A 15,067-nucleotide genomic window follows, 5' to 3' on the forward strand; every position below is an offset into this window, starting at 1 on the left:
ACAACTGAGTTCCGGGTTTGAAATTATTCTTTTTATTTTAAACTTTAAAAAACAAAATAAGATATATTTGTTTTAAATGGAGCATGTTATTAAATATTATTACTATTAGTATAATAAGTAAAACCTTAAATAATAAACTGCAACCGTCAAATTTACATTAGCAATGATATGCAACAAATCTGCTGTTCACATGTTTTTAAGAGGCCCTCAGTTATGCCACTAGGAGGCACATGGAGACTGTAGGAAACTAAGGTTCTCACACAATTTCAAATGCACTGTACAAAGTTATATTTTGTACAGCTTTAATGATCGTGTTGCATTAATACAGGAGTTAGCTGTTTCCACATATTTATGAATACATATGTAAATAAAATATTTAAATATTAATGTTTTGGGACAAACTGTGTTGGAGGATTATCTTTTGCTTAGAGGATTATGTAAGGATTTTGCCCCTTCTGGAAAGTTTTTTTCATTCTTTATTTCCCTTCCCTGAACATGAGAATAGATATAATAACAATGTATTATTATTATTATTATTATTATTATTATTATTATTATTATTATTATTATTATTATTATTATTATTTACTCTGCTGTAATAGATTATGCAATGCCATTTTCTATGTGATCTGTAGACTACTGTTTGTTTTGTGTTTGTGCTGTTGTTATACAGATGTCACTGACAGCTGACTGTCAAAACTAAGACAATTAGCCCTTGCACAGACTGCATACTATACAAAAGTAATATGATACTGTGTTAACTTACAAATGATAAGGGGGAGAGAATTCCTGATCATGTCCGATTATGAACAGGCATTTTGTTGTTAGAGACGCCTCCCATGTTATCCTCATCACTATGCTTTGTAGGTGAGCTTCCCTTGCAAATCGCCTTCTGTAATCAGGGCAATAACAAGGAGAGGGGCACACTACTCGGGGGGTGCTTTATTCAGCCTAACACTTCATATTAAAAATAAACTCAAACCAAATGTCAATGATTGAGCTGAAGGTGGAAGTAGAAGGTTTGCCTTTTAAAGCACAGCTGTTCATCTAGAAGAGCTCTTCAATTTAAGAGCATTGAGATCTAACCTCATCCCTGCAGGGACACACTTAGTGCATAATGACACTGAAACTGGTGCCTGTACTTTCAGTGAGAAAGACATAAGCTGCCCATTATTGGTTTAATCAAATATAGCAATGATGAAAAGTCCAGATTGAGATCCAAAGCATTCACAGTGCACTGAAACCCATTGCTGACATCTGGTTCAGTGCAGGATTATTAGTACCACACAGTTAATGCCAACCACTTTCTCAGTGTGGCCCTGTGCACAGTGTGTGACATAACATAGTGAGTCTGCAGTCTATTTGAAATTCCCTGTGACCAAGTCCATCCAGATGCACAGGCTAATATGTTTGTTGCTGGAGGACAATCTTGATTGCTTGATAGCAATGGACACCTCTATCACTGCTGAATCTGAGAAGAAAGGACATGGGAACTCCATTTAATGAATGTAAAACACATTTTCTTTCAAATACAGTGAGGGAAAAAAGTATTTGATCCCCTGCTGATTTTGTACGTTTGCCCACTGACAAAGAAATGATCAGTCTATAATTTTAATGGTAGGTGTATTTTAACAGTGAGAGACAGAATAACAACAAAAAAATCCAGAAAAACACATTTCAAAAAAGTTATACATTGATTTGCATGTTAATGAGGGAAATAAGTATTTGATCCCCTATCAATCAGCAAGATTTCTGGCTCCCAGGTGTCTTTTATACAGGTAACGAGCTGAGATTAAGAGCACTCTCTTAAAGGGAGTGCTCCTAATAGCTCATTACCTGTATAAAGACACCTGTCCACAGAAGGAATCAAACAATCAGATTCCAAACTCTCCACCATGGCCAAGACCAAAGAGCTGTCCAAGGATGTCAGGGACAAGATTGTAGACCTACACAAGGCTGGAATGGGCTACAAGACCATCGCCAAGCAGCTTGGTGAGAAGGTGACAACAGTTTGTGCGATTATTCGCAAATGGAAGAAACACAAAATAACTGTCAGTCTCCCTCGGTCTGGGGCTCCATGCAAGATCTCACCTCGTGGAGTTTCAATGATCATGAGAACGGTGAGGAATCAGCCCAGAACTACACGGGAGGATCTTGTTAATGATCTCAAGGCAGCTGGGACCATAGTCACCAAGAAAACAATTGGTAACACACTACGCCGTGACGGACTGAAATCCTGCAGCGCCCGCAAGGTCCCCCTGCTCAAGAAAGCACATGTACAGGCCCGTCTGAAGTTTGCCAATGAACATCTGAATGATTCAGAGGAGAACTGGGTGAAAGTGTTGTGGTCAGATGAGACCAAAATCGAGCTCTTTGGCATCAACTCAACTCACCATGTTTGGAGGAGGAGGAATGACCCCAAGAACACCATCCCCACCGTCAAACATGGAGGTGGAAACTTTATGCTTTGGGGGTGTTTTTCTGCTAAGGGGACAGGACAACTGCACCGCATCAAAGGGACGATGGACGGGGCCATGTACCATCAAATCTTGGGTGAGAACCTCCTTCCCTCAGCCAGGGCATTGAAAATGGGTCATGGATGGGTATTCCAGCATGACAATGACCCAAAACACACAGCCAAGGCAACACAGGAGTGGCTCAAGAAGAAGCACATTAAGGTCCTAGAGTGGCCTAGCCAGTCTCCAGACCTTAATCTCATAGAAAATCTGTGGAGGGAGCTGAAGGTTCGAGTTGCCAAACGTCAGCCTTGAAACCTTAATGACTTGGAGAGGATCTGCAAAGAGGAGTGGGACAAAATCCCTCCTGAGATGTGTGCAAACCTGGTGGCCAACTACAAGAAACGTCTGACCTCTGTGATTGCCAACAAGGGTTTTGCCACCAAGTACTAAGTCGAAGGGGTCAAATACTTATTTCCCTCATTAACATGCAAATCAATTTATAACTTTTTTGAAATGCGTTCTGGGCTGATTCCTCACCGTTCTTATGATCATTGAAACTCCACGAGGTGAGATCTTGCATGGAGCCCTAGACCGAGGGAGACTGACAGTTATTTTGTGTTTCTTCCATTTGCGAATAATCGCACCAACTGTTGTCACCTTCTCACCAAGCTGCTTGGCGATGGTCTTGTAGCCCATTCCAGCCTTGTGTAGGTCTACAATCTTGTCCCTGACATCCTTGGACAGCTCTTTGGTCTTGGCCATGGTGGAGAGTTTGGAATCTGATTGTTTGATTCCTTCTGTGGACAGGTGTCTTTATACAGGTAATGAGCTATTAGGAGCACTCCCTTTAAGAGAGTGCTCTTAATCTCAGCTCGTTACCTGTATAAAAGACACCTGGGAGCCAGAAATCTTGCTGATTGATAGGGGATCAAATACTTATTTCCCTCATTAACATGCAAATCAATGTATAACTTTTTTGAAATGTGTTTTTCTGGATTTTTTTGTTGTTATTCCATCTCTCACTGTTAAAATACACCTACCATTAAAATTATAGACTGATCATTTCTTTGTCAGTGGGCAAACGTACAAAATCAGCAGGGGATCAAATACTTTTTTCCCCCACTGTATTAGTAACTGGACCTAATCCATGTTCAAAAACATGTGGTGGGGGTTTGTATGGGAATTTAATGCTTGTAATATATGTGTGTATATATATATATCATCATCATCATCAGCTTACATTGATCCACTGCTGGATGAAGGCTCCCCAAGATGTTTCCACTCGCTTCGATCTTCAACCTCTCTTTTCAATGTCATACCTGCAAAGTTTATGATTTCATCTTTCATGCGGTCGTCTTCTAGGACTTTTTACATCTGTTGGGTTCCATTCAATCCTGTTCTTTGTCCATCTATATCTACATATGTGGATTCACTTTATTTTTGTTGTAATACAGTATTTTACAGAGATTTTTGTATACACTATCATTGTACTGAACAAATACCACGTCATAAAGCGTAAAGCAGCACACTCACAATAATCAAACATGCATGATACACAATACAGCAGTTGTGGTACAGCAGTGCTTTTTGACTGTTAGAAGATGATATTGACCTACATGTAATTGGCGAGCGCCAGTGTTGTGCAAGTTTTGTCACTCACAGTAGTCCCTTTAAAACACATGCACATACTTCTCATTTCCGGCCATTACCTTCTGGAATGGGAATGGTAGAAGGCTGCAGACAGCATGTGCCCATCTCCACTAAAAATAAGTGCCTGTATTTGGTTTTAGGCTGCTAAGTACCAGTAGCACACTGTGCGCCTGACTCTTTCATTCTGTGACGCTATATCTAGAGCAGAGTTGAAACACTCCCCCTGCTCAACTGTACACGCCTCAGCCAGGACGACCATCGTAACTAGTAAGTATAGCCCACTAATAGCATTATTAGGATACACGTCATAAGCTTCTTTCAGGAAAGAAATTAACCACAGAAAGACTTTAAGCGTTCAGATGACAGAAGCTTCAATGACAGGTCGGCTGCATATCTGGAGAGCTATCCTGTATGAACTGGACGCACATAGCACGTGAGCAACCAGGGCAACGATGTATATAGGCCAATGGACAAACCTCTTCTAATGAGACACAATACTGTAACTGTGTACTGCTGTTTTTTAGAATGGTTTTTATTTCTTAGCTAATTGTTTAAAATTGCAGTATCTCTCCCACTCTTCCTCTCTCAATGTCAATGATGTGTGCTGTGTTTTCTAGAATGACATGCCAGTGTGACCCTCCCTCAGTCAGGACATGTTTAATACGGGATCAGGGATATTTATAATCACCAACCCATGTCAATGAAACTTTCCAAGCACTTCCCTGTTGTTTTTTAAGCATCAAAGAACAAAAACATGTATCACGGATAATCAGATCAAGTTAGTTGCCTACAGCACTTTCTTTTTAGCGTTGCTGTAGGCTTCCTTTATCAAAAACCCACCAAATTGATGACTCACAAATGTGTTGCTTTATCCAGTGCTCTTCTTAATCAGGGTTATCCTGAGACTACAAGACGATAAGGTCTTTAGGTAAATCCTTTTGGGGAGAGGGCTCCATCACATAAATTGGAATCAACAGAAAAGGTTGAAAAATTAATTATTTTTACAATCATACACAAATATGCACACACACAGACAAGGCAATCACAAATACTTTGCAAGCAAGAAAGCATTGTAAACACAAGTCCCGTCAGCTCACTGTAGAGGCACTATTTTATAGCTAGGATTGTACAGAAACAACCATTAAAGTGTGCATGGTAAATAGACATGCTTACAAATCAAAAGGATTTGTTTTCTTGCAAGATGTTATACTTTGGGCCTTTACTGCAAGACCTGCCTTTTGAAACTGTATTTCAGTCATACAAGACACAGGGCCAAGTTATAACAGCTGGCTGATACCACTGGCAGGTTTCATTCTGTCAACAACCTGTTGTGATTAATAAAGAAGATTTTATGATCATATAATTAGTAACTACAAACCAGTCTATGGGTTTTTAACTCATGAAGTGATGATGCGTGACATAATCAGGTTTGCTGCCAAAAAAAAGGCCACAGAGAAGGACAGGGTCAATCACAAATACTTGAGTAAATGATGCAAAAATGACGAAAACACAGGACAAGCACACCCATGTCCAGATGGAAACCCGCATATGTAAATACTACTGACATAATCGTATATATGCATTATAAAAGTGTAAGAAAACTGGCCAGTTTATTGTGGGTTTCAAGTTGCTGATGGATGTTTCATGGTTAGCATGTTTGTTTATTTCAGCACTCTCCGCACTCACAATGTTTAGCTGTGTTCCCCAAGGGCCTCAAAGCAACAGAGTTTATCGGTCTCCTTAAACCAAAAGCTAAAGTGCTAAACTGCTAAAATTAATCAAATTAGTTTGGTTCGGAATTGTGAAGCGCAGGTAGAATTAAAATCAGATGGCCCTGTGGCCCTTCAGAACTGTATCTGTACCCCATTAATCTAATGACAGGGGTCCCTCTATACCTGTGCTGAGGAAACCTGGTGTGCTGCAGAGAACTGTCTTGTTGTCTCCACCTTCATTGTGTATTAGAAACTCCCGCATATGCAAGGAAGGATTTTCCTGCTCTTAGCTGCACCATGGGCAAACTATAATACAACAATGCAAAGACAGAGACAGATAACAAGGCATATTAACTGCTTACAGAGTTTGATTTATTTTTGGTGGTTGTCTTCATTTTGAGGTTATGCAACTTGTTCAGTTTTCAACTGTTCCTTCCTGTTATCGATCTTTTTATTATATCTAGGTGTGTGTTTTCTTCTCAATTTCTGCCTAGGCTTTGCTATATAACTATTCCACCAAAAAACTGCTCCACAAATGACTCTTCACTGTAGAATATGAGGGGTGAAGCAGAGCACTGTTCGAAGTTGCACAAGCTTCAGTGCACAGTGCGTCACTTTTCTTCCCCGATGCTACTTTGTCACTTTAAATTATTCGTCATGTAGCTGGTACCTGAATAATTAGACCGCTTTCAAACAAACTCCAAATTGCATGTGCCTGAGAAAGCCATGCGTGGAAGCTTTATTTATCATCAAAGCTTCAGTTTTGCTTTGTTTGCCAGAGATGTTACAAACTGGCTGTTGGTAGTGAAGGATACTCCGGTGGCATACTTGTTTGCTCCTGGAACATAAACACAGAGACAGAGTGGTTAATTTGAATAATTTATTAGAGGTTATTGTAGGTGTAAGACCTTCAGTTCTGCAGCTCGTGGAAGGAGGGTTTGGAGGTTCCCTTTGCCGCATGGTTCCCTGTTGCACTGATTTACATGTGCTCACTTCCTGAACTGGGAAAGAGGCAGGGGCACCTTGATGTCCTGGCCTTTCTCCAGTCTCTTCTCGCAGTCAATGAGATAGTTGACTCCATCTATAACCATCTGCACAAGCTCAACCTGAATGAGAAAAGTACACGGATTACACACAGAATCATCTTGTATGGATCTGCATTGAAATCCATGGGCCTGCAGTAACAAGTGAAGTGTACAAGAATAAAAATTGATTTAACAGAACATATTTGATGAACTTCTCAGCCTGCAGATCAAACGTTCATCAATTTCGTAAAACATTTGTACTGGATTTCCAGGTAATATAATAATGACGAGAATGTATTTATTTTTTATACTGTCTCTGCAGTGGGACTAACTAGTCGTGTCTGGAGCTCTTACCTCAGATCGGCCGATGCGGTCGTTATTGGAAATATCGAAGATGTCGCCCACGGCTGCGGTGTCAACACCCCCAGTGCCGCGCTTCTGGAGACGCAGGTTTTCTAGGATCTTGCTGAAACGGGGATCCTGCAAGTGCAGAGACAGACTGACTGAGCCACAGCCAAACACTGTTGAAGGCACATTACAAGAACCCGTCTATCAGCCCAGAGGAGGCTTAGCCCTTTCAAGCTGTCTTGTCAAGGCAGTGTTTTAATAAGGTTCAAATTTGAGGTGAGAAGAGGAGGCCATTGACAATTAATATAACATTACATAATACAACTAGATCTCACCTTGCTGAGGTTGGGTAGTCTAACGTGCACCCCGGCCCTGAGTCCCGTACCCAGGTTGGAGGGGCAGGTCAGGATGTAGCCAAGACGCTCATTCCACATGAACTCCCAGCCTCGCTCCTTGATCAGCCGCTCCACCTTGAAAACATAAGCCACTAAGAAGATGCCATTGTGGGCCAGGGGGCAAGGGGGCATGGAGATTAATTAACCAATTACTCAGGGTTTCTGTTGTTCATGCGGAAGCACTTTTAGGCTACTTTTAGTTGTAGGAATAAAGATGCGAATTGCATAATTGCCTGTTCAAGAGAGTGAATGAATCTGCTCAGTCCACACATCTCCAAGACCTAAACTAAGCCACTACTTCCTGCTGTAGTTTAATCCCCATTCCTAAGACTCTCTGACCCAGGCAAGCCAACCCCAATCCCATTAGCTATCCGTGAACCAAAACTACCTGAGAAATGAACGATTGACCCTGTCCTTTATAGTAAACTAATACTTTCTCTTGAGCTTGTGAGTCTGAGAAACTCAACAACTGAGAAAGTCATCCAGCACTTTTCTGTAGAGTTGGCAGCCCCTGTAGCATGGACCTGAAGTCTCAAAGCAACCGCCTGGAAGATACATGAACATATATACTTCTGTTCCTGTTCTGAACACAGTTGAAGATAAGTGCAGTAATCAAAAGTGTTTAGACTTTAAATCCAGTTGGTGAGGGAAGACACAGGGACCTCCAGGAAATTGTCGCTTACACCGTCAACCATTATTTTATGAAAGGGAAAGGGAGAGGGGGGGTTCAGGTAGCTGTGGGTGAGACGTACCTCCTTCAGGCCCCGGCAGAATCTCTCGAACACTCGTTTCATGTTGCCTCCCTTCTCCATAGAAATGACTCTGGTGTGGTCCTCCTCATTGATCCATATCAAGAAGGTCTTGTCAAAGTTGTGCCTGTTAACAGACAACAGTGAACCTCGGGAGAAGGCATATAGGTGAGTCATTTGAACCGGACTTCATTACAGAGACTTTTTAAATGCTTTCAGTGGAATAAAGCACTTATACTATGTGTAGCTCAAATTGTCACAAAGCTTACTACCCCACAGATCACAAACCAGTGTGACTGCTACAGGTCAAAGTGAAGTGCATCAATAAATAATATCAGGTATTTAGACGTGTAATAAAAGGGAAATATCATATCATTTTAAGAGAAACTGCTGATGGAAGTTAAGCCTCCTTTAGAAGCACAATTAAATCACTTCATTTCAGCAAGCAATGGTAAATATAATTTAAATTAGTGTCATCACGATTAATAACATGAGGGTTAGTGTTAAAGTGCAATCATGTGCACACCTTTCTTGAATTAGAAAATATTTGTCTATATACAAACATTTATTATTTCCTTCTTTACAGGCTTCATTTGGAAATGCAGTCATTAGTTAATTATGTTTTTTAAAGTTTAATTTCTCAGAAGCTATGTAAAAACAAGATATTGTACACACAATGGGGCATTTGCTCAGAAGAAAGCAATTGACTCCTCTCTGGTCTATTGCACTGCGTTCAGCGTTTGGCAAATTGTGAAAGGAGGATTAGCATCCAGGCTATAACCAAACACTAACACGGGCACTCAAGTCGTCTTAAAGATTGCATGCACAGGCAGTGCAGTGTGAGATGTCACACAAGTATGCAGTCATTCTCTGGTGATGCAAGGCTGCTCATGCCCTCCTCCCTCATACAGTACCAGATTCCTCTAGCATCAGGCCAATCACGTGCCATCCCAGCGCATGTCAACAACGGGGAAACTGGCTTATCAAAAAGGAAGTGATCCTGAAGGCCAAAGAGGTCAGAAGGTGAGGCAAAGTTCAGGTAGGCAGGATCTTCAAACTTTACATGTAAGTGAAGGCCCTCTTAGAACTGCAGTGTTGTGTTGAAGTCTAGTCCACTGAATTATATTGGACAGTGTATTGGAATAAATGGTAGGTGACACCAAAGCCTGGATTAAAATGTCCCTTTCTGTTCTTTGGCCATCTTGTTTTATCTGCACACTGTTTTGGACCCAGCTTCTTGGAGTCCTTTAATTCAAATACTGAACTGGGAGGTAAGTGTGAAATGATCAAGAGTGGGATTGCCCACAGTTTACAAATATCAAGAGTAAAACGGCTGTTTAAATTATGTGCCTAAGTCCTGCCAAACAGGCTGACTCTCTTGGCATAGCTGTACCGTCTGTCCTGAAGCCCCGAGGACCTGGGCAAACAGAACACCTTCACAACCCCCTGTTGCTGAGCCCCACAGTCAGAGAACATTACTGGTCCTGTGCCCAGTTCAAATAAATATCTTGTGGCACAGATGTTGGTACAGTAAGTACAGTAAATGTTGTGTTTTGGGAAACAAATCAACCAACATACAAACACTTCAAGACTCCAATACAATATAAGGGACGGGCTTCTGATGGGAAGGATAGGTCAGGGCTACGACTACACGGCCTAGGCTCTAGTTGTAATTCTGCTGATCTTACCATATCCCACGAGCATCAGGCCAATCTCTGGCCATTCCAGCTGCGATAAGCAGAGGAGAGACTGGCTTATCAAATAGAAAGTGCTCCTTGGGTGTGGCAATAGGAGAGGAACAGAAAGTCATGGTCAGATCAAGTTATACTTATAGCCGAGGACAAGTTAATTCCCTCAGGACTCCAGGAGTTAGGAAATACCTTCCCTCCGTAAGCATGTGAACATGAACACATTTCCCACTGCACTCATCGTACACAGTTTACATTCAACCAGCACACTCGCCCAGCCCAAGTCCCCGACTCACGTCAATGAGTCTCTGCTGCTCCTGGTCGGTCATCTCGCTCAGGCGGTAGTATTTCCCAGCCAGGTCCGCCTTCAGACCGGACAGGGCCTGCACTGTCACGCGCTCGACCTCCCTCCGCTCTGAGCGTGAGCAGGCAGGTGGCAGGCTGAGCCCACGGATGCTGCGGCCAGTACGCACACGTGATGACAGCACGTAGCGCTCGTCAAACTGCCCTGAGGTGATCTACAGGGGGCACCACACAGAGGGGGCAAAGAGGAGAAGATGAATTTGGCGACTGAGCTGTATGAAACATGGATCCTCAATCTCAGTGGTATGCAAGTGTTTCTTATAGCATAGCATGTAGGTTGGGAGTTACCTTAGAGCTGTCCAGGTCAGTGTGGTGTTTCATTGTTCGTGGGTCGTACCCGTTGTGCCTTTCTTTAATGACAGGGTCAAACAGATCAGCGAAAACCTGTGAATCACAAGAACAGGGCAAAATGTCAATATCTTAGGTTACTAAATGAATGAATAAAAACATTTTTGGAGAGCTGGGGCAATAGGCCTGCCTCTGTATTTTAGGAAATTGCTGAAACAGAGCACAATTTGCAAAAAGAACCTCCTTTCTGATTTGAGTAACGGCTGAATAACATATTAACATATATATCTCTAGTCCCAGACGACATGTTCAGGACCACCTTACAAACCATCTCTCTTGCCCTTCATCTACATTGCCACCTTTCCCAAGCTGGCAAACACGCACGGTCTTCGTTTATGCATTTTGAATTACTGTATGGTATTAATAAATTGCAACCCCTTGCAATACTGTACCTCGTAGCTCTCCTCATCACCCGCCACCATGCCCACAGTCTTGATGAAGGGATGGCCGGGGTTATCCACCCCTGTCTGGATACACTGGTCCACAGTCCAGTTGTTGGGGGTGACCTTGTCCCGGAGCCGGGCGTAAATGGCCGGGGTGAGGCTGGAGGCCATGCAGTTGTTGTGTTTACGGAGATCTGGGTAGTCAGCACTGCAGGGACATCAGAACAAGAGAAATCAATCGGACAGTGGGGAAAATATTGTGCTTTGAAATAATCCACTTCTATTAAGGATTTAAATTCTCTAATATCCCAGCTCTTTTCTCTCCATCTTATACCTCTTCTGTGTTGTGGTCAGGAAACTCTATGGTCTTTCAGGGCTTATAATGACTTCTTCAACCTCCTAGCACTTTTCTACTTTTCTCATTCTGAGTGAACCCTGAGCTGCACTCTTCCGTGCTTGTCTTTTTTTCAGACAGACATTCAAGAGCATCTTAAGATGGGGGTTGCAGGGGGAGCACAAACCTGGGGGGGTAGAGTTTCCTCCTCTCCTGAAAAGTAGCTTGGTTGGCATCACTCATGAGGTACCCAGTGGCCAGAACCCCAGTGCCCAGGCTGGCTAGCATAATGGCGGTCTTGCGACCCGTCATCACTCTGGAAAAGCTGCTCGCCATCCTTGCCAAGAACTCAGTCAAGCAGTCAACTGGGGGGAAAAGGACAAAACACCATAACACCCAGCTTAAAGTGATTCCGTGGCTGGTCAAGTGCACTGCAATATGTCTTTTTATGGTATGGAGTCTTTGACGATTAGTTTGAAAAGAAACAAGCAGAACAAGCATGTGCAGACCTTCGTACCTTCAGGGAGCAGAACTGATCAACATAAGGTTTGGTTATGTTTTTAAGCTGTGAACATGTGTCTGTAATTGATTACTTAAGCAAGTTACTTTGTTCAGTTTAGGGATCTCTAGTCCTCAAGGCCTGAAGTGAAATCAGGTATTTGTAAATTAGAAATGGCTGAATTTACCAAAACACCTGCTCCGTTGTTCGGAATGAATGACTATTTCCTGCCCCGAGAGGTTCTGCACCCTGGGGGGACCAGGAGCTGCAGACCTGAAAGGTTAGCGGCAGGAAAAGTCGTATTAATAGAAACAGAGTGAGCTTAAGCTTTATTGCCAAGTCCCAGCTGGCATCAGACCCAGCAGCACATGATCCTGTGTGACATTCTGAACAGGTCAGCAGGGCTTAGGAAGGACAGCCACAAACCAGAGAACTGCAGACCTGAGTAATGAAATGTAATCTTTTAACACTCATTGAGTGACTTCTCAGATGAATAGCTTATTTATTTATCTATCTATCTACCCATCTAGTCACAAGTGACATTTCGATAGTGTTCAATAGTTAATAGTTAATTAGATAGTGTTAATTAATTAATTAATTTCAGATTAGATATAAAACTTTTCATCTTTGGACATTTTTTCAATTCAACATTTCCCAGCAGGAAAGGATTTAGGAACAAGAATAATGTCCCTTACAATTATTTTTCTTTCAGAAGAGAAATTATCTTTAGTTGTGATGAGAATAGAACTTAAACAATATCAGAAATAAACATGTGAACAGGGTATGTATATACTGTCTATGGAAGTTTGATACAAATAAGTTAACAAAATGAATGAATTAATGAATGTATTAATGCAAAACTAAATAAATAGAGAAATGAATAAATAAACAAACAAATAATTGTGGAAAAGCAAAAGCCATTGTTAACAGCTGGAATGCCAATTACACTATTACACACAAACCCAATATCAGGTATGCATCTCACATACTTTAACTGCGAAGAGAGTCAGACTGCAAAATGCTTCTATCACAAATAAATTTTTACACAAATCCACTTAAAACAATTCTTGCCTATTACACTCTGCTGTTTTGTCGTCAGACTTTGATGCAGATTCTGTAAAATGTATTTTTATAGTATTTTCTTTGTAATTTGAAATCTTTTAAAGTTTTATGGCTGCAATTCCCCAAGGTATTAAGATCATAAACACTGATTTTGCATTAAAAAGCCAAACTAAAAGCATGCTCAATGTCCAGAAAACAAAGATAAGTGACCAATAAAGTCAGGTAAAGCTGTCATGTTTTCTTTAGTCATTATCTCAACGAGTTTGTCATAAAGTTGCATGCCTCAGATGATGAATATCTATTTGAGGTCCATTTCTGATTTTATAGATAAGAGAATTTTAGATAAGGTAGAAAAGCTTACCTGTGGAGCTGTAGTAGTAAATCAGGTCCCTGCAGCACTCTCCAGGAAACACAAAGTGCAAAGTGAGATGACAGTTTCCCCTGGAGTGGGATTATTGCTGAGCGCGTTGGCCAATCCCATTTCTACTAACCATATGACTGCAGTCCGGCCTTTGCCCTTGAACATACACACACAACGGTCAACTTCTCCTGGCGCTCCCACACAGCACTCAGATTACAGCCCTGACAGGGGTCTCTGTATCAGACACAGAATCCTAAACATGGGGTATCAGGGTTTGGGACATTACCTGCTTGGCTTTCAAATTTTAGTGATTTGCAGTAATGTGAATTTAGGTATATATAAGTGCATTTAAGACATAGATACAAATAGACAATGACAGATTTTATAAAGGTATTTATATTTGTATTTATTTCCATTGTTATAAAAATGCAAGTGTATGTATATACCATTAGGAAGAGATTGTCCTGGGCTATTGGATACTGATTGGATTATTATATGACATTCTGATCACAGCTATAAGTGTCAATTTCATTAATAATAACAATAATAATAATAATAATAATAATAATAATAATAATAATAATAATAATAATAATAATAATAATAATAATAATGATCATTATTTCATTGATATAGATTATGTATGTTCTAAATAAATACTTTATTGGTGTTATTATTATTTTTAAAATAGTTAATAAAAGCATTAAGGCCAACAGCAGGCTTATATTGTAAAGAAATCATTACTGTACATTATACAATAGAACCTGTTTGGTAACTGCAAAACATGGCTTAAAGAGATACACTAAACCTATAATTGGATATTCATGTTCAACATAAAATATAAACTCTATGCTGTTGTAATCCAGTTGCAAATTCAAAGGAATGGCTTCATGTCAGAAGGTTGCCCTTGGCGAAGGAGGAGACTGTAGCTGCTTATTGGTCTCAGTGAAGGTTGACTACTGTACATCTTCTTGCACAAGAAACACCCGCTTTCTGTCAGATGTTTTTAAATAGACTGAGCCCCATGCTGTGCGGTGCAGTCTAAAACCTCTAGGTTATTTACTGCACAGGATTCCAGAAACATATCAAAGGTCTTAATTTACAGAGGAAGGTTACACCAAACAGGATAAGTGAAAATCATTTGACATTAATCAGAGCTATGAAATGCCAGGGATTAATTTCTCACATTAGGCAGTCAAGCACACAACTATATTTTTAAGAAAACAGTCAGTCTATTGGCCCTTCTTAATTTATGGCTTACAAAGTGGGAGGGCAGAGGGGAAATCCTGTTAGGTCTAGATATATACAAGCTTTTTTCAGCAGCTTTAAATCTTTGAAGCTCAACAGCAGAAGATAAGCCAGTCTAGGCTTGGTCAATACTACAAACATTTGTAAAATGGCCAAAGAAGACTTTTGTTTTTTAAGTATAATCCAGTTGTGGGAAGGAGCACCAACTTGTGTGTGAAGGATGGAACTAGCAAACACAGCAAACATTACTATGACAAGTTGAAATGTGTTAAAGCATATTATAGATAATCCTAATTTACAGGATTTTGTTGTTTGTTTTTCACTGAACAACGACAGTCTTAACACTGTGCTGTGTTCAGGTAATACAGGGGTTTAATTGGATATAGTACCACCTAGTGGTCAGTCAATTCCATTGTTTTGATTTGCTGTACTGTAAGGTACCG

At 40.8% G+C, this 15,067-nt stretch overlaps 1 protein-coding gene across 2 annotated transcripts; it reads right to left on the minus strand.

The window, feature by feature from the left end:
- Positions 1-6,687: 6,687 nt before the first annotated feature.
- Positions 6,688-13,485, minus strand: LOC136755373 (creatine kinase S-type, mitochondrial). 2 transcript variants are annotated; one of them, XM_066711908.1, is made up of 10 exons: positions 13,377-13,485; positions 11,642-11,819; positions 11,130-11,328; positions 10,678-10,773; positions 10,323-10,544; positions 9,253-9,338; positions 8,342-8,465; positions 7,530-7,664; positions 7,201-7,326; positions 6,688-6,927 (listed from the first exon to the last, which is right to left on the minus strand). In XM_066711908.1, the coding sequence occupies exons 2-10, from the start codon at positions 11,788-11,790 to the stop codon at positions 6,811-6,813; spliced, it is 1,254 nt and encodes a 417-aa protein (XP_066568005.1). In that variant the 5' UTR covers positions 11,791-11,819; positions 13,377-13,485; the 3' UTR covers positions 6,688-6,810. The 2 variants fall into 2 exon arrangements, with proteins under 2 accessions (XP_066568005.1, XP_066568004.1); XM_066711907.1 differs by lacking the exon at positions 9,253-9,338 and adding an exon at positions 10,027-10,112.
- Positions 13,486-15,067: the final 1,582 nt, after the last annotated feature.

This window comes from Amia ocellicauda, chromosome 8 (genome assembly GCF_036373705.1).
Source record: "Amia ocellicauda isolate fAmiCal2 chromosome 8, fAmiCal2.hap1, whole genome shotgun sequence".
NCBI lineage: Eukaryota > Metazoa > Chordata > Actinopteri > Amiiformes > Amiidae > Amia > Amia ocellicauda.